The following is a 20,616-nucleotide window of genomic DNA, read 5'->3' on the forward strand; positions in this document are numbered from 1 at the left end:
TTGGGAAGCAGTGGGTAACAACCATAAATCACAATAACACAAAAAGGAATTAACATGACACCAGCAGTGCGTTTTGAAAGGGGGGGTTTTGACAGCCGGCAGACGACGTGTTCGCCTAAGACGACACCCAGCGGCGGGTGGTCTGGGGGGCCTCCCCCAGAAAATTTTGAAAAATTACTTTGAATTTTGTGCATTCTGAGAGCATTTTCAACAAAAATGTGGGTATGAATATTCCTGTAAAATGGTGCTGTCCGGTGGCATAGAAAAAGGATAAGATCATGTTTTCTTCGCATTTTTCGGAAATAAAGCTAAGTCTCTATATTTTCTTGTTGCTAATTCCTGGCTGAGATATTTGAATGTTTGGTATTGGCAAAACTCGCTCTTTTACTGCAGTTTCGTTTAAAATTAGGCAAACTTTGTTTTACAGACATAAAGAGACTGAAAGCATCATTCTCAATATCGTGACATCACACGCGTGCCAAGGGGGTTCAAACCCCCACCCCTGGCTATGCCACTGCATGATATAACAATAAATAGCGATGGTAAGTGAGAAAGGTGTATTTCATGCTGTGACGTTTTCACATCGCTCTGATTCTATGTTGTACCACCACACACAGTGCTCTCCGAGTCCTACACCACCGTCACCACTTGCACAAAATACACCTTTCTCATTGGGATCACCGAACTGACTATCATGAGAAAAAAAAACACCTATAAAAGTAAAAAACGAAACACCTTCAAACACCATTGCCAGCTCTAAAAAAAATAGGGATGCAAGCTATGAACTACGGTGGAAAATTTTAAGTTAGCCTACTGCTTTCTGCTAGTGCTTGATGTAAATTTTATTTGTGCATATTTTGGGTACGCGCGGGCCCCATGAATTTGCGGGTACTGGGCAGTCGCCCAGCTTTCTGACGCCAAAGGCCACCACTGGCCCTAGGCAACTGCCTACTCTACCTACTGATAAATCCGGCCTTGCTGACATGATGAATTTTTCCCTACATTGAAAGAGTTTGCGGCCATAACCAAACGCATTCTTGTCCTAACTTATTTTTAAGAGCCATAACTAAACATAAAGGCCCACTAGTGGACTTCGGGGGGGCAAGATGATGCTTACATTGAGACTGAAAAGCTGTTGGGGAAACTGCTTAACATGTAAGATACTTTAATATTATCCTAACCCTCAGTAAGGTAGAAAATATAAAATAGCATTGTTCATAGTAACAATATTATATGTATTTTCGAAAAACAATCTCAATGCGAATACAAAATAGGTGATAGCCTACTGTAGCTATCTCGCTCTCCAAAACTTTCATAAATTATAGCTACTCCAAGAAAAACATGATCCATACAACAACATCCCCTGATGACCAGGAATTCACATAGCACCGGCAGCAAAGAATATAGCAACTTAAAAAGCACTTTGAATTTGTAGTCAGACATATATTATATAAGCTTTAGGCTAATGTGCTGCCCTACAATCGTTTTTATGCACAGAACCGACAGCTTTGGCTACGCCAAGCCCAAACGATAGATGGCCTATAAAAATTATATCGCACACATGCATGGCTACGATTTTTTTTGTGTGTAGAATTAAACATTCCTAAATCACCAATTTTGATTTTACTAATTTAGCATCATATTTTTTTAAATGGAATATTTTGCATTTACTGCAGGCTGCAGCAGAAATTGGCAGGTAAAAATGTCGGACCGATCTGGAAACATTCACGCTTTGCAGAACACCACGTTAAAATTTATAAAAAATAACTCGCACAAGATTCATACGGTAATAGAGATGAACTTGAAATCGCAAATAGTTTGTGGACTCGAATAAAACTCGATGTAGGCTACTTTAGGAGCTCTAAGTTATTATTTATAAATTTGGTCATTTACACAATAAAACATAACAAAATATATTATATATATAGCTTCTCATTATACAGTAGAATTCGCCTATAACGGCTTCGTTTATAACGTCAATTCGCCTATTACGTCACATTTCGCTCGGTCCCGGCAGAATTCCTATCTTTTACATACATTGTAGTTCGGCTACAACAGCATCGCCTATAACGTCAATTCGCATGTAACGGCACCCTTTATTGGTCCCCAAACGTCTTTTGTTCGTTTATAACGTCACTTCAAGCCATCACCTTCACCACGAACGGTCAGTCTTTTAATCCAGTTAGCGCTGCTGCTTGCAAAATGTCTTCCCTTTATTTCGCTACGTCGTTCTCAGCAGGGACTTTAAGTGAATTAACTTTTTTCCCGCGTGAAAAACTATCACATGTAAAAAGCAGCTCTACAGCTGACCTTTAAACAACTCAAAGCAACAGTTGTACAATGTACGTGCAGTACTGTATAAACTAATTATATAACTTTTTTCCAGCGTGAAAAACTATCACGTGTAAAAAGCAGCTCTACAGCTGTGACAAATCCGTGTCAAAACCGAAACAGCTCAAGATCAATGCCTTTTTTGCTAATAAACAATGAACTTTTCTACTACTGTATGTAACGAGCTGGATTGCGCAAATTTCCTGTACCTTTCGCTGTAGGTTATTTTTTTTTAAACAATTTCTTTGTTTACTGTATTTTCTGCGTGCCTTTTGTCAGTTTGGTGGTACAGTACACAGTAACCCTGATTGGATTATACACCTCTTTCTTTAATCAAAAAACACTTGTGGAATAGTTTGCGGTAGTTCGTCTATAACGTCAATTCGGCTATAACGTCAGTTTTTGCAAATCCCCTAGAGGTGCCGTTATAGGCGAATTCTACTGTAGAAATATACACAAACCGTTATAATTTAAAAATAATTTTTAAATATACATAAAAGAAATAACTTCAATTTCATCGATTTGGGAGAACTTATGCTTCGAGAAGTTGTTGGCAATCTTGATTTACAGTAACAATCACTCGAATTCCTGAATAAAGAGCTTTCTTTATTACAATGCATAAGGAAAACAAGAAGAAAAAGGCATTTTTGATATAACAGAGCTATGTAATTAGTACCTTTCAACACTCTACAGCAGGGGTGTGCAAACGTACATCACCGTTGGGCAAAATACACATAACCAGCTTGGTCCGCGAGCCACAACTGGAAACAAGTATTGTTCACTACATTATTATATTATATAGGAATGCTCAGCGGATGGACGTTTACTTCTTGTTCACACACAACACGCGAGTAGGCTATTCAATCGCACACCAGCAGCGGATTTTGTCTGATTTTTCGATGTGCGGACGACTTAAAATTCGTTTAAGTTTTGCGCTGCGTGCGAGTGAATAAAATTAGGCTACCACAGATAAAATGTGACTGCAATCAAAAGATGTAACTACAAGGGACGTAGGTAAAGATTTGTTTACTTAATTCAGCTTGATTTCACACTGGTTGGACTAGTCAGGTTGCCAAACAAAAAATAATGTTTATTAAATGTTGCAAACTTGAGGCAGCCTAAATGACGATCGTCTCACATTATTTAAACTCCAGACCTTTCCGCAAGCCAAAAATTTCGCTGGCCACATTTGGCTCGCGGGCCACGGTTTGCACACCTCTTCAAAGTTCATTCTAAAACTATTATTCTTAATTTCCTTTGCAAAAGCTGTGTTCTCAATTTCGTTTCTCGGCTTTCGTAAAGTGGTGTTCGCTCCATGTGAACTTGCCCAGTTTCAACGTACTAACCACAGGCAATTTCAAGCTTCCATTTCTTAGTGTACTGTATTCCTATTTCAGAAAACGACCCAGAAACTTCAATATACAGGGTATTTCAAAAAAATTGACAGTACTGTTGTACAGTCTTGTAACTTTGCCAATTAACGTTTATACGATCTCAAATTTTTAAATAAAATTTTATCTTTTAATTTTCAGGCGTTTTTCTTTTTAGATGTAGAAATGCCATACAATAGCGTAGAAAAGGCATTTTGTGTACTGGAGTATGCTAACACACAGTCGAATAAGACTGTGCAGTGTGCAGAGTGCATTTGCGCAACGACTTGGAAGAAAAGGGCCAGATGGAAAGCAGATTTGGACATGGCATAAAAAGCTCAAACAAGAAAGTTGCTTGTGCGGAGTAAAAGGTTCTGGGCGGAAGTCAACACCAGTAGAGAAGATTCGCAGAAAATTCGTTATTCTTATGGACTTTGTTGGACTGTTCACAAGTTTTCTGCGAATCTTCTTTACTAGCGTTGACTTCCGCCCAGATCCTTTTACTCTGCACAAGCAACCTTCTTGATCGAGCTTTTTATGCTATGTCCAAATTTGCTTTCCATCTGGCCCTTTTCTTCCAAATCGTTGCGCAAATGTACGCTGCACACGAAAAAATAAAGATGGAGATGATTAGTTACTGAACCAGTGAGTTCTGGTTTTGTTTATTAGAAGGCTCACCTTGAGCAGATATTTGCTTGAGAATGTTGATAACATCTGTATCCACAACATCAAGACAATTGGTAACAATGTAATCAGGGCAGTGAGAAAAAGCTTCCATCAAGGTTGCACTTCGACGATCAAACGATGTGCAGCTAATTCTTCGAGCTTTACCAACTACATTCGGTATAGTACTGTCGTAACCTGTAATCTTCAAAAAGAATCCTATTTATTGGGTAGGAGTTTTTAGTAATAAAAACTGTTCATTGCCCAATTTAGTGTGCAACAAGAACTTAGGGATGGTAGAAGTCCCTGTTTCAACAAGAACCAAAGATTTTTCATTAAATGCAATTTTAGGATCTAAAATATCTCAATGCTCATAATAAACTGTGTTTATTTACATATAACATGCCAATATCGCAAAACCCTAATACCTCGACTACCACACTCAAGCGGTCGTGATACTTGGATGATCGGCAACTGAGGTTACAATTTACACCAATAAATTGTTCTCGATTACTGATGAAGCAAACGTGGTTAATGAAACACTGATATAGTTGAAGTAACGATTTAGACCTATCTAGAACTTAAATATCCTTTTGTAGTTATTTGACATCAGAATTAAGTTCTGATGTCAACCAACATGAGTCGCGACAGCAACTTCCGTGAGCCAGGATATCATTCATACTGCAACAACTAACAAAACTAACTTTGCTTGGCATTTTACCTTTCCATTGAGGTCAACAATTACGACGTGGTGATGTTCTGCTAAGTTACGACTGACATTTCGAAGAAAAGTGCAATATTCGTTTGATGACACTTCCTTTTGATCATACAGTATCACACGTAAGTTGCCCAAGTGGGTTTCTTTTAATACTCGAGAGGTGTTTAACGAGTGTGTCTGGTGAAACAAAGTCACACCAACACGTGTTTCTTCCAGCCAGTTTATTCTGCAAAAAAAAAATGTTGAACTGAAGTTCTATCCAAGTACATCGCAATAAATCAGGAATTACCTGAGGGTATGCAAATATCCTACTATCCCACATGCTGAAGCAGTTACAGATATGACACTTTTGTGGTCCAAGAGAGTTTGTAAATCTTCAGAAGACAGTTTTCTTTGGCTCTTTAATTCATGAACAATGTAAGTAGCTTTCCAGTCATCCGTTCGAATCCTGCACAAACATACCGACATCGTTACAAGTACAGCCTGCTTGGAAACAGAATACAATGGTAAGTGCATATAATGTAGGCTATGTATCAAAACATAAATACAGTTTCAGTGCCCATTCTGAGAGTTGTAGGCTAAGAGGTATTTAGGAATCCTCAAAATTGTGCAATAACTGCAGATCACACTACAAACTTTCAGAGTGAAAGTAAAGAGTCACTTAAAAATACCGGAATGGCCCGTTTCGGTGAGTCCGATCCCTATTCGGTGATTTTTTCAATTTTTTTTTTAAATTATCGGGTACCGTAGCCTAATTATCATTGCCGTTTTAGGGTTAGGGGTTAGAGGGTAGGAACTCACCGAATCGGACTCACTGAATAGTAGCAGACCCTAAAAATACATGGTAGTCTAGCGAAGTATGGACTAAATTTTATATTAAATTTAAACACATTTTGCAGCTACAGTACTAAGTTATTTGTACTTATTACAGATTTATAACACAATCATCCTAGTTTATTAATATTCTGTGAATTTTCTGGAAAATTAAAGTTACACCCACGGCGAACACTTTAAATGAGATCATTAAAGCGTACTGTTATAAGGGGCTATCACCTGCTAAGATTTTCAAAGTTTTGAAAGGGATTGTGAGTCGTTCTGTTGGGTTATGCGTCAATTCAAAGCCGATAATTTATTTACGATAAAGACAACAATCCAGTGGTTCCTAACCTTTTTGTTGTCACGGACCCCTTTAGACAAATTATTCATTCTACGGACCCCTACCTAAATTTTGCTTGAAACTCAATTGACATACTATTGACTATTGTAATAAGTTGCAAATGGAGGGTCGTAGAAAACAAGGAAGACCCAAGAAAACGTGGAAAAGGTAAGTTGAAGAGGAAAGCAGCAAAGTGGGCTTGACAAGAGAGGACGCGTTAGACAGATCGATGTGGAGGTAGGGTGTGAAGGCAATTGCGGCACTTGGAGGTGAATCCGGCCACCCTCGGTAACGGGGACATCACAGGATTAAAACTGGACTACTACTGTACTGTGTCATATTGCATTGCCGCTATGACTCCTGCGGCAAACATCAGGTTAAACAGTTGCTCAAATAAGAAAATGAATGAATTGTTCAAGAAATGTCAGCAGTATTTGAATATGAAAGTGACCCAAAGTGCCATGCCGAAACTTTTCAACGTAAGCAAATTTAATGAGGGCTGGTGTTGCCTTTCCTGAACTAAACGACTGAACTGTGGTTGAGTTTTTGACAATGCAACACGTATGTCATCTTCAACGTCCAGGCGATTTCGATGTTTAGTTTTTATTGTGACAAGAGCTGAGAATCCTGCCTCGCAAAGGTTAAGTGGTTATGAATGGCAACAAAACAATAATCGCTTGCTTTGCCAAGAATGGGTAGGTTTGCAGTTGTGAGCACCAAAATTCTTCCACAGTTTTTGAATGAAATTCAATGCGTAATAACTCTTTTGATCTCAAATCAATTAAGTCATCTTTACTGAGATCGTCATCGCTAATGTTGTTCAAGTCAAAGAGAAAAGGATTTCGAATCCATGTTTCAACTTCGTTCGGCAGGCGTTCTAAATTGAAATAACGTTGAAATGAGATTTGCAGGGTTTCCAAGTGTGCGCAAAATTTTCTCTCTTATAAAGATCAAAAAAGTACATTCTCTTTGAGTTTCATCTATCAAGATAAGATCTTCTAACATTGGAAAGTTAACGTAATTACCTGCTTCCAATCTGCGTTTCCAAACTTGGCTTGGCTAAAAGTAACTTGGCTAAAAACGCTTTCAGTTTTTCAGCTGCATCAATTATTGTCACACCTGGTCCTTGAATGCCACGATTAACATTGTTAATATGACCGAAAATATCGGCTAAGTAGGCCATGCCGATTAGAAAACTTTTACTCTCAAACAATTTTGAGAGGGGACTTCCTTTTTCTTTTCAAATCGACATGCGTTGTGGTAGATGAAGTTTAAGGTCAATGGACACACTGTAGGCAGCAGCATAGATTTATTTTAATGCAGAGGCCTACCGGTACAGTTTATTCTCGCGGGCTTGAGCTTGATACATTTACATTTAAAGAGAGAAATGAAAGTAAAAAGATTGTTTTTCAATTTTTTTTTTCAAAATTTATCAAGGTGATCACGGACCCCCAAAATGCTTTCTCACGGACCCCCAAGGGGTCCGCAAACCCCAGGTTGGGAACCACTGCAATAACCCTAACCTTAACCCAGGGATCTCTGAAGAACAGAGATCTTTCATTCAGAGATCCTAGCCTTAAAATTTCGTCTTTGAATCATCGGTTTTGAATTGTCGTGATACCGTTCTGGTGTATACAAGGGAGTAAACACAGATCAGAGAGACTGGTAGCTGCGTATCAAAGATCTGTAGCACCCCAGAGAGGTCCGTAAGAACCGAAAGACTCATTAAGAACATTAGGGAAAAGTTGTATCGGAATTCTGGAAGAAGCATAAGAAAACTTGCTATAAAGAGGAACATGTTAGTCGCTCAACCGTCCAGAGATTCATGGTAAGGGATCTTAAGGTCAAGCCCTACAAAATTACCAAACGACAACTTGTTTCTGATGCTACAAAGAAGAAGTTTGAAAGATCAAATATTCTTCTGAGTATATGAAGATGTTAAAGGATGTTGTTTCTTGGGTAAGGAAAGTCGCTGGATATAAGAAATTACACTTCAGCAGGATAGAGCAACCTCTCACACAGCCAGATTGGTTCAGGACTGGTACAAAGACAATTTCAAGTCGTTTTAGCCTAAGGAGCTATGACCTCCAGCGTATCCTGATTTAAATCCAATGGACTTGGTATATAGTCTATCTTGGAGCACAAGTCCTGCGCTGTATCCCACTCAAGTGGGTCTGCTACTATTCGGCGAGTCCGATTCGGCGAGTCCGATTCGACTAGTCCGATTCGGCGAGTTCCCTATTCGGCGAGAGCCTTTTTCGGCGAGTGCCCTATTCGGCGAGTTTTTAAAATTTTTGAAAGGAAATTATCGGGTACCGTGGCCTAATTATAATTGCCGTTTTTACATAGTTTTAACGTCGCTAAACGTTGAAATTGTGCAGAAAGGAATAAAAATAAAATGTTTGAACTATTAAATTAAAATTCGTCATGTCAGTTCAGTTGTTTTTATTTCTGACCATCATATGAAAAACAATACACGTCAACATAGCAAAGGTGTAAAAAAGGTAGAAGCGACAAAACACGAACGTTAAAACGTGCTTGTGACCGAAGTAAGTTATTGAGTTGAAAGAAACATACGCGCCGACTTCAGGGGGGGCCGGCGCCCCCCGTAAATTTATGGTTGAGGGGCAACAAAAATGGTGATGACAAGTGGTGTTTCAAATATAAAACACTTCGCGAAGGAGATTTAGATAATTTAAACGGACTTAAAGAATGCCGAAAGCAAGAAAAGCCTACGTTGCTCTTGCCCGCAAAACAGCAGCTCGCATGGCTATCTCATACGGTATGGAAATTTCAAAGTAGATGGTAGAGTACTGCTGGAATAGTCACGTAACTATTCACTGCAATATTAAGTAAACCAGCTAAATTAGACGCGCTATTTTCAACGAGGTCTTCCCGCTGTGAGATCAATTATGCTTCAACAGAACGCATTGTTTTTGCAATGTGTGAGAATTAAATTGAAAACCGAAAAAAGAAAAGGTGTTTAATGATCTTGGTCGCAGATATTGCCTGCATTAACGACGTCTCTTACCGCTATTATCACCTAGCTAGCCTGACATCATTGTTTTATGCGGCCGCTAAGGTTTGACATCGACTTTAACGATCATGGAATGTTACGTAATAATAAGAACGATTATATCCTACACGCAAAAATAAAAAAATGGTCTCCTCTTTCTGTTTTGTCTCGTGAGCTTTGCATATTGCTCAACAAGTGCATAAAGTTTAGAATTGACAAGAAATCATTGAATTTGAAAATTAAGTTTGAATCACTGCAAATAAACGTATTCAAAACTTTCACTTAAGCCGACGCGATTTCACAATCCGTAATCTACGTCGACAATGATTTTTAGTGCGTTCATTTTGAAAATTGCTGAGCTGGAGACAACAGCTTGTCCCGTGTTAGTTGAACTTGTCTTTTTGAGGTGAAAATCACTTGCGAACATCTCGACCTTTACTCGAGTATAGCCTACTGTATTCAATAAAAGACTATAAAGACTTTCGATAAAAAACAGAAGAGAAAACACTTCGCCGTTGTCAACGCTTTGAAAGTAAGTAATTAGCGAAACGAGGTTAATAAAACTGATACCGGGTTTTCACTCTGCTTGAGATCTTGATTTTTTGCGTTTTTTTTCAATAACTTCACTGTCTTGTTTTCCAAAATGAATCGGCTTGTTTTCCAACAGTTCCAATTATGAGCTAACAATATCAAAATTTTTACGACTAGGCGTACTGCGTGCGTAAAACTAATCCTTTCAAGCAGCGCTTCTAATAAATTCGGTTTGCGACCTATTTGTTAATATAAACACGACACTAAGCTTAATCAAAGACTATTTTAATTGAGTAAATAGCGCTATGGTTATGACGTTATCACCTTTCTCGCCCCCCAAGGTTTTTTGAAAAGTCGGCGCCTATGGAAAGAAATTTGGCACGGTCGCAACACCTTCAGAAAAATTTAAGATATGAAGGGAAAATAAAACAAAGAAAATGTTACAAAAAAAAATAAAATAAATCATGTTTATATATGTCTGTAAGTTAGCACTTTTGAATAGTTAAAATGATTAGTTTGGATCAACAAATGTGTGGCCTACAGCTTGGATTTAAAAGAAATTATCGGGTACCGTAGCCCAGTTATCCCAACCAGCAAAAATGTCCGTTTTTACATCGTTTTAACGTCGCTAAATGTTGAAATCGTGTAGAAAAGAGAACTTTGCTGACTAGGATACGTTGAAGCTGAGAAACATTCACAGACGCCCTTCGAATTGTTCCAAGAACCCATTTAGCATAACATTTCATTTGTACATTGATTCAACGTCTGAATACATTATCTTAAAAATGCAACGTATCGTAGGGCTTCTGTGAATGTTTTTCAGTTTCAACGTATCCTAGTCAGCAAAGTTCTCTTTTCTACAGGATTTCAACGTTTAGCGACGTTAAAACGATAGGCCACACATTTGGTTAGCCTTTTCATTCTGTTACTACAATGGGTTCTCATTTGTTGATCCAAACTAATCATTTTAACTATTCAAAAGTACTAACTTATACACATAAGCATGATTTTTTTTGTAACATTTTCTTTGTTTTATTTTCCCTTCATATCTTAAATTTTTCTGAAGGTGTTGCGACCGTGCCAAATTTCTTTCAACTCAATAACTTACAGTACTTCGGTCACAAGCACGTTTTAACGTTCGCGTTTTGTCGCTTCTACCTTTTTCTACACCTTTGCTATGTCGACGTGTATTGTTTTTGATATGATGGTCAAAAATAAAAACAACTGAACTGACATGACGAATTTTAATGTAATAGTTCAAACATTTTATTTTTATTCCTTTCTGCACGATTTCAACGTTTAGCGACGTTAAAACTATGTAAAAACGGCAATTGTAATTAGGCTACGGTACCCGATAATTTCCTTTTAAAAATTTCAAAAACTCGCCGAATAGGGCACTCGCCGAAAAAGGCTCTCGCCGAATAGGGAACTCGCCGAATCGGACTAGTCGAATCGGACTCGTCGAATCGGACTCGCCGAAGCGGGCCATTCCGCACTCAAGTGATGAGGTTCTGGGCAGAAATTGACGCTAGAACTGCACATGCCGTGTGATCCCTTGTCTCCGCCAGGTAAGAAGAAAGGTGTTAAATAATTTGTTGAAGAGGTGTTAAATAATATGTTGAGTAATTCTTGGATGTTATTAAAGGCAATACATTTTTCTTTTATTTGATATATGACTTGTTTTTATTGGCCTCCATATAACAGAAAAAATCTAACTTTTATACAAGTTAAATATAAGTAGAAAACTATTCATATTTATATCTTAGGACATCTTGTTTGGTTAAGCGTAAGGATGTCAAAAAAACGTTTTTTAGTTGCTTTTTTAATAGTTTTTTTACGTTTTTTATATTATTTCCAATCGCTTCATACACTTTTCAAGTTACAAGTGTTTTTATTAATCATAATAAAGAACTGCAAATGAAACTGTAAAATTATATCTGCTGAATACTTATTATAAATTAGTTTACTGTAGTTTTGACTTGGCTCTGTTAGTCCAAAGTGTGGCAGCATGCTTAGCAAGTGGTATCAATAAACCACCCAACTGCAAGTGCTACTAATGATGAGGACTGTTCAGTGTTCAGACGATGAATCCTGAGAAATGCTGTCCCAAGGGTAACCATGTTAACAGTCAACCCCATTTGTTGTTTGTCTTAAATTCTTTTTAGTTTTTTTATTTCTTTCATTCTTTTCTTTTATTGCATATACAGACGAAATCGGTTAATAGTATACTGCTTAAACGTATAAATCGTTTATTTGAATCAAAACCTGAAATCCCAAACCAAATCCAATCTAATGTTAAGTAAAAACATCGGTTAAGCGTATACCGCTTAAAAGAAAAAGTCGGATAAAAGTGTCAGGACTTGCTTCTAGTTTGCCTACTTCATTCATTTAATCGTATAATTGTACGTACCCGTTAGCGAAAAGACAATGTCTCTTTTTTGCTTCGCATAATTGTCTACAATGTTCAAAGGTGAGACAGACGCATGCGATCAAAACAAAGACAAGTGTCTGTAATCCCAGGCCATAATCTTATGTGCTAGACATCGCACTACAAAGAACCAATTTTCGCGCAGCTGGGCTGCATTAAAACAGAAAAGCACACAAAAGGAATAATCACACTTCCCAATAAAGAAGTTTAAATGCTTTTGATGTCATCCGTCGGCGACTGGCCTTCCAAGGAAAGGACACGGACAAATTATTTCGGCTTGAGAGGGAAGTGTGGGAAAGCATGTCTAAAAGTTTAAACCAGAAAACTGTGGAGAATTTTTTTTTAAATTGCTGAAAAAAAGTAGCCTATTGTTGTGAAATGCAGTGCGTAATTTCATTTGTGCAGTTTTGTTCAGTTGAAGAACATTGCAAATTAATTATTTTACCAGACAGCGCAAAACACCTGAAAAAAAACCTTTACGATTTCAAAACAAACAATGAGTGTGAGCTGTGTTTTTCTACCATACCACTATTTTCGTAGGCCATTTTCCATACTCAAAACTACACAGCTGGTACGGAGCTAAAAATAGCCCGCTTGAATCAAAAACTTCAACCTCAAAGTTCGCGTTGTGACGTCACAGAGATCGGTAATATGAAAGATTGCCGATTTGCAGTCCGATTGCTGCAGTTTGCAGAAAAATGCTTTGATGGTACATGCTCTCCCAGTCAGCAAAGCTCATCTTTTTTACATTGTTTCAACGTCTGCAGACGATAAATCAATGTAAAAAGGACAAGTTTTGCTGGCTAGGACATACAGCTAGTGGTATGTACTGTAGTACTATAACACAGAACTAGGAAACTCTTTGAAGTTTAACCAGAACTGTAAACAGTTGTAGGAAGTATCAGTTGTAATGTGTGTTGCAGCCTAGTCAGCACAGACATCTTCTCAACAATTACGGTACACGACAAGTGGGCGAGACAAGGTGGGCGATACCCACTTGGGCGAGACCAGGTGGGCGATGAATCAAGTGGGCGACGAGTCAAGTGGGCGATGGCCAAATTGGGCGACGGCCAAAGTGGGCGACAGTAGCGCAAGAAGCAACATTTTCATTATTTTTTGTAGTCTAGTAATAGCGCTTGTTGTTTGATCTTAATTTGCATTGTGACATCATCTTGACACATTATTTTGTAATTTGCGGCGTCACGGATTATCGTGAAACTTAAGCGAAACCCCTCAGAAAAGAAACAAACGAATGGCCAAACAGTGGTTGAAGTCATCGAAGCTTGTCGGTCGTTATAAAGTTATATTTTCTGTTTTAGATCATAGAATATGACTTTCAATTTTTACTTTAAAATACAATGATTGAGGCAATGAAAGTTCTTACGCTGAGTTTCACGAAGCATTGGAAGCAAAATTTTCATTATTTTTTGTAGTCTAGTAATAGCGCTTGTTGTTTGATCTTAATTTGCATTGTGACATCATCTTGACACATTATTTTGTAATTTGCGGCGTCACAGTTTATCGTGAAACTTAACCGAAACCCCTCAGAAAAGAAACAAACGAATGGCCAAAGAGTGGTTGAAGTCATCGAAGCTTGTCGGTCGTTATAAAGTTATATTTTCTGTTTTAGATCATAGAATATGACTTTCAATTTTTACTTTAAAATACAATGATTGAGGCAATGAAAGTTCTTACGCTGAGTTTCACGAAGCATTGGAAGCAAAATTTTCATTATTTTTTTGTAGTTTAGTAATAGCGCTTGTTGTTTGATCTTAATTTGCATTGTGACATCATCTTGACACATTATTTTGTAATTTGCGGCGTCACGGTTTATCGTGAAACTTAAGCAAAACCCCTCAGAAAAGAAACAAACGAATGGCCAAAGAGTGGTTGAATTCATCGAAGCTTGTCGGTCGTTGTAAAATTATATTTTCTGTTTTAGATCATAAAATATGACTTTCAATTTTTACTTTAAAATACAATGATTGAGGCAATGAAAGTTCTTACGCTGAGTTTCACGAAGCATTGGAAGCAAAATTTTCATTATTTTTTGTGGTCTAGTAATAACGCTTGTTGTTTGATCTTAATTTGCATTGTGACATCATCTTGACACATTATTTTGTAATTTGCGGCGTCACGGTTTATCGTGAAACTTAAGCGAAACCCGTCAGAAAAGAAACAAACGAATGGCCAACCGAAGCTTGTCGGTCGTTATAAAGTTGTATTTTCTGTTTTAGATCATAAAATATGACTTTCAATTTTTACTTTAAAATACAATGATTGAGGCAATGAAAGTTCTTACGCTGAGTTTCACGAAGCACTGGAAGCAACATTTTAATTTTTTTTGTAGTCTATTAATACCGCTTGTTGTTTGATCTTAATTTGCATTGTGACATCATCTTGACACATTATTTTGCAACACACAATCCAGTCTTTGAATATTTTAAACACTTGCGGTAGGTCACTAGGTCAGCCAGTGCTGAGATCTTAACAACTAAGTAGCTGGTTTGGTAGGTACATGCAATAGACATTTGAATTTTTGTAGTGACTTTCAAGCGAAACAGAAGTGTTTTGTTAGTTGTTCGAGTGTGTTATTGTTCAAAATACATGTAATTGTTCAAAATACATAAAAACTTACATACGAATTATTAACTACGGAGATTAGTATAAATTTGATGCTCTAAAAATAAAGTCACATTTTTCAATTTTTAGGTCATAAACAAAATGGCCCTAGTAATGACTGTCAGTCCAAATGTTTTCTGTATACTGCTGATGCAGCTACGAAGCGTCTAGACTAGAGCATTCGGATTAAAAAATATCAGTTGACTTTAAGTTCCCAAGTTAAAATTATGACTTATGCCTCTTGAGAAGTCGCACATAGTCTGTGGTGGATCCTGTCCATTAAAGTTTTATTGGTACTTTCACATACAACATTGTAAATGTAAGTTAATAGCAAGTCTCTATGAGACATTGGATTTTCCGCGCACATACGATTTATGGCGTCTACTCTACAACACTAATTGTGCGCTGTTTTTTTTGTGTTTTTTTCGGTCATTTATCGGTCATTGACCGATATGAACGTTGAACAAACGTTTGTCTTTTCCAATTTTTCTCAGATAAAACACGACAACGTTTCTCAGCGAAACTTAATGTTGTAGCTAGTCAGGAAGTGCAAATTTTGGTTTGTATCAGCCACTTGAAAGGAAATATTTTCCTCAGAAAAAATGACCGAATTTTTACAAGTCATTTCGGACAAATGACCGAAAAGTCTCAGCGAAAAAAAAAACAGATTGCGCGTGCTATGTTGGTGGCTGTAGCGTTTTCATCAGCATCAATGGTGGCCGGAAGTTTTTGCAACATACTCCATCGATAATGAATTAATGATGTTTGAAATTCTTGATGATACCTTGGTCTGAAGGATGGACAGAAGAAGTTGTGTGTTTGCTGGAAATAAAACACAACTTTTACTTACTTATGGTGAGTTTTGTCGATGTTGTTACGATGGTTGTTTAAGAGCTTTTCCCGTGCCTTCCATATCCGTGAAATTTGCGCCTGTGCCACCTCAGATTTTGCTGCAACAACTCTCTGCGACGTTTTCCTTTTTAACTACAATTACTCTTTCAGCTAAAGCCAGATCTTTTCGTTTTACAGATTTGCTTGACATGTTGACTTAACAAAGCAGATCACCAAATGCTTTTCAAAAGTTTTAGATTCATCATTGCAATATTTTACATAGATTTACAACGTCTTTGTTTGCAGTGCAACGTTTAGCACACAAGATTGTGGTCTGGGGTTACAGACACTTGTCTTTGTTTTGATCGCATGCGTCTGTCCCACCTTTATACTTCATTTCGCCCATTGCGGACAATCATTCGATTGGCGACCTATATATATATATGTAGGCCACGACATTCTGAAGAAGCATGCTCACAAATTGAAATGACCTGAATACTTGGTATAAAACATGCAACGCAAGTCGTCGTAGTTGTCATCACAATCGAAAGCGTCTTTCGAACGATACTCAGCTACCAGTACTTTAACAAACAAGTCAGAAAAATACTTCGGTACGAAGTATGGCAAAAAGTTCCGAGCCACTATTGAGTCAGAGAAAACGCGAACAAGTTTTAGATGGCGGATATACGCATGTTTTCGACAAGCGTAGCGTATCATCATCAAAGCAAGATGATGTCACAATGCAAATTAAGATCAAACAACAAGCGCTATTACTAGACTACAAAATATAATGAAAATTTTGCTTCCAATGCTTCGTGAAACTCAGCGTAAGAACTTTCATTGCCTCAATCATTGTATTTTAAAGTAAAAATTGAAAGTCATATTCTATGATCTAAAACAGAAAATATAACTTTATAACGACCGACAAGCTTCGATGACTTTAACCACTCTTTGGCCATTCGTTTGTTTCTTTTCTGAGGGGTTTCGCTTAAGTTTCACGATAAACCGTGACGCCGCAAATTGCAAAATAATGTGTCAAGATGATGTCACAATGCAAATTAAGATCAAACAGCAAGCGTTATTACTAGACTACAAAAAATAATGAAAATGTTGCTTCTTGCGCTACTGTCGCCCACTTTGGCCGTCGCCCACTTGGTCTGTCGCCCACCTGGCTCGTCGCCCACTTGACTCGTCGCCCACTTGACTCGTCGCCCACTTGACTCATCGCCCACCTGGTCTCGCCCAAGTGGGTATCGCCCACCTTGTCTCGCCCACTTGTCGTGTACCGACAATTACGCCCATTCACAATAAACATTTTTTTAGTAAATTGGTTAAACGAATCAATCGTATAATCGTATCAAAACGTCTGGCAAATAGGTGATTCGATTAACCGATTTCGTCTGTATTCATCATCATCATACAAGCCAGTCATGCCACTGCTGGCAGATGATGATGCATATTGTACAGTATGTTCTTTAAAATCTAATTGGTGAATCTGCTGTCTATTCGACATGAGAATTATTTCTTAACACATACTTTCATAACACATATCGATGTATGGATTATTTCAGAACACATACTTCGGAGAAACAAAGTGTAAATTTAGTTCCATCATTTAAATTTTAGACTGATTGTTTGAGCAAAAAAAAAGGTTGTTTTTTATGTTTATTTAACAAAAAACCAGCACAAAAAACAACTCACATCCGTAGTTAAGATCACGAAGAAACCGCAAAATCAAGCAGTGTTGGCTCGGCTTTAGGGGTGTGCGCTTGAGAAATACATTTCTAGGACTGCTCTCTAATCAGTGGCACCTGCTAAATCAAGGGTTTCAAACTCAAATTGCTCTGAGGGCCAAACGAATACTTGTAATTAGCCCGAGGGTCGCAACACCATTTTGAGTTGAGGAAAGTTAAGCCTGTCTCCTTGGCCGTTCCAATTTTCTAAATTTGCCGATGCGTCCTACAGAGTTTTCGATCCACACTCTCCTTCTATAGGTACCTCAACTTCTCAACCTGGCGCCTGCAACCTAAGCTGGTCGACCTCCTCCCCAGGTGCATCGCCACTCCCTGCCACCGTGGGAGTTGCAAACTGGTTCTTTGAGGTCTCTAACGTGGCTGTGTTTATAGTGCTCGTCTCGCAGTGTCAATTATTTGTACCTGTGCGTTGTCGATGCTGATAAAAGATCTTCATCACCATTCCATAAACAAAATACTACAGTAAAAATGCAATAAAAGAGGTATCGTAACCAATAATAGTAAAAGAATGCCATAAAAGAAGACCGTGGTAAGAATGTAAGATCGCAAAAAATAGTAGTCAGAACAAAGAGATAGAAAAACAAAGAAATCAGAACGACTTGAACCAGGAGAGCAAAAATCTTGCTGCCGACTTTCAAACTGCGCGAAAAAAAAGAAATCCTGTAAGAAATTACTGCCGCAAGTAGGCTACCAAGGTTTCTATTATGATAACGACAGCGCAAGAGACGAGACAATGTGATGTAACAATATGACTTTCTCAAACAGTAAAATTGCGTGACAGTGGGCTAGCGCTTAAAAGTCGGGTGAAGTTTATAAGCACTTTCAGATTTTTTGAGTAGTTTTAGAGTGAATTGTATCTTGTTAACCCTTTGAAGGTTGGGGGGCTGTCAATTCAACTTTGTTGTATCAACAGTTGTATCTCTAAAACCACTGAGGCTGCAACTACGAGATTTCTTGACTTTTCCTAACTTTTATTCATCTCAATTGAGCTGAAATTTTGAGCAAATAAAGCTTATAAATTGAGAGATATAAGACAATCGATTATGATGATGATGATGAAGGCATTTCTCAGAACATCCTCTGAAATATTTCATATACTATTGTTCAAAATTTTCCCACCAGCTGGATGAAAGTAATTAATTTGGCCCATGCCTCGTTAATCCTAACTGTTTCACAGCGTGAAGGGAATTGGCTGTATGTAAAATTATGTAAAAAAATTTTATTACAACATTGCAATGCATGTTCTTCATTACTCTACCAAAAAATAATATGTAAACTCATGCTACAATTGCTTTAATCGCAAAGTCATAAGTCACCTCAACATTTCAACGTATATGAGCAGTTCTAAAAATTTTTTTTAAATACTATTGTGAGTGTTAACCTGGTCATCTGTTTTAAGGTTCAGAGTTTAGGAAAAAAGCTATTGATTTGTTTTCTTACTGATTGCTTTCTATATTAGGGAAAGCGCCCATAATTAGGAAGGGTCATAGTACCAGATCACCTTTTCCAGTTAGTTTTCCCATTTTTGATCAGTTCTAAAATTCACATAGTTTTAATTTTCGGTTATGTATTAGTTGTTGCATTTTCAGGAAATCACCGAATTGTTTTTGTTTATTTTTCAGAAAAGGCTTTCTCCAAATCGGATTCTCCTAAACGGGCCGTTCTGTAGTTACACTACAGTATAGGGGACTTACTTTATCATTGGATGTTTTCCAAGATCAAACCACAACATCTCCACATTCCCGACATCTTTGATATTCGTTGCACACAACAATTTGTTGAGATCCGCAAAAAAATCATCGCCAAACATACGCAAAAAAAAATTTCCTCTATTTCCATTATTTTCGCGACACAAATTATCTTTAACATTCTCCAATGAATCACCTTCATCTGCAACACATCCAACGTTGTTTTAAACACAATGCAAAATTAGCAAGCATTGTGCTTAACGAACCATGTAAAAAAACGTTTAAAGCGATTAACTAAAACTATCAAGGACATAACATTGTTCTATTTCTAGATCAATCAACTTCCAATGATGCACAAAATTCAATAAAGACTTAACTTCCTTCAATATTTACGCAGCAAACATAGCAGTTCTACCAAGCAACTTATAACTACAGTAGTTAGAAAAACCTGTTACAGTGCATAATACTGAGTATCAGATCATGATTTTACTTCATAATATGGTGCAAATAGATGTCAAAAACACTTAATGTAAAGGAATGGAGGTCATACCTGTCTCATTCAAGGATGTTTCTTGTGAAGACGCTGATTTTGCCACGTCTACTGGATCAAATAGTCTAACTTCATCATTGCTGTCGATGCTGAATATGTTTGGATACTTTTTCAAAAACATAAGAATATCCAAAGGCTTTTTTGAACCAACTGTTCCAACTATTTGAGGATCATCACAGCAATTTAAAAGACTAACAAGCTGTTGGAGTGATTGGGAACTTTTTCTGAGTTTTTTAATGAAGAAAGTGGCTGTTTTTTGTTCTAACTCATCACCTTCGATATCAAGTGACAAAACATCACATTCAAAAGCTCTTTCCGCAATTGTTTCACCAGATATCATGAAGTAACATGAATTTCTCAATAAAAAATCTTTGAATTCACCTGGATGGGTGGACTTTACAATTTGTTTAACTTCATCTGGTGCCTGATTCCAGTGACCAGAAAGTTTTGAGATAGTTAAAGATCCCTTATTTGATAAAACATTTAGAAAATATTTTACCGCTTTGTCATCATCAATGTTTTTGCACTGAGAAGCAAGATATACTTTTTCATTCCTATACACAAAAAGTTCACTATTTCGTGCAAAAAAATCTTCAATTCCTTGTTGTTGCCCTTGAGCTTGAATGTACTTAACTGTTCCTTGGCCACAAGTTGCTAAAATTTGTTCAACTTTCTCTGAGTTCAAGCTATCTTTTTGGGCATTCTCCAGAGCTAACAACAGCTGTTTCTTAAACTTTTCTTCATATTGCGTCAGATAAACTTTATCTTTATACAAGAAACAATCTGTTTCTTTTTTCAAAAAATCTGAGAACTTATCAAAGCCAGATGCTTTTAATGCTTTTGGACAATTGGAAGTAGATGTGGTGCATGCTTTTAGTAATGCATGAGCCTCTAAAGGTCCTTCCAACTTTAATACATTTACAATAAATTGCTGACAATTATCCATTAAAATTCACAT

General features: G+C 37.4%; 1 protein-coding gene across 1 annotated transcript; it reads right to left on the reverse strand.

Annotated features, from left to right (window-relative positions):
* Positions 1-1,211: 1,211 nt before the first annotated feature.
* LOC145776147 (uncharacterized) lies at positions 1,212-20,604 on the reverse strand. The gene is made up of 6 exons (XM_082587548.1): positions 19,659-20,604; positions 19,115-19,310; positions 5,372-5,530; positions 5,086-5,308; positions 4,380-4,569; positions 1,212-2,919 (listed from the first exon to the last, which is right to left on the reverse strand). The coding sequence occupies exons 1-6, from the start codon at positions 20,602-20,604 to the stop codon at positions 2,864-2,866; spliced, it is 1,770 nt and encodes a 589-aa protein (XP_082443674.1). The 3' UTR covers positions 1,212-2,863.
* Positions 20,605-20,616: the final 12 nt, after the last annotated feature.

This window comes from Aplidium turbinatum, chromosome 8, assembly GCF_918807975.1.
Source record: "Aplidium turbinatum chromosome 8, kaAplTurb1.1, whole genome shotgun sequence".
NCBI lineage: Eukaryota > Metazoa > Chordata > Ascidiacea > Aplousobranchia > Polyclinidae > Aplidium > Aplidium turbinatum.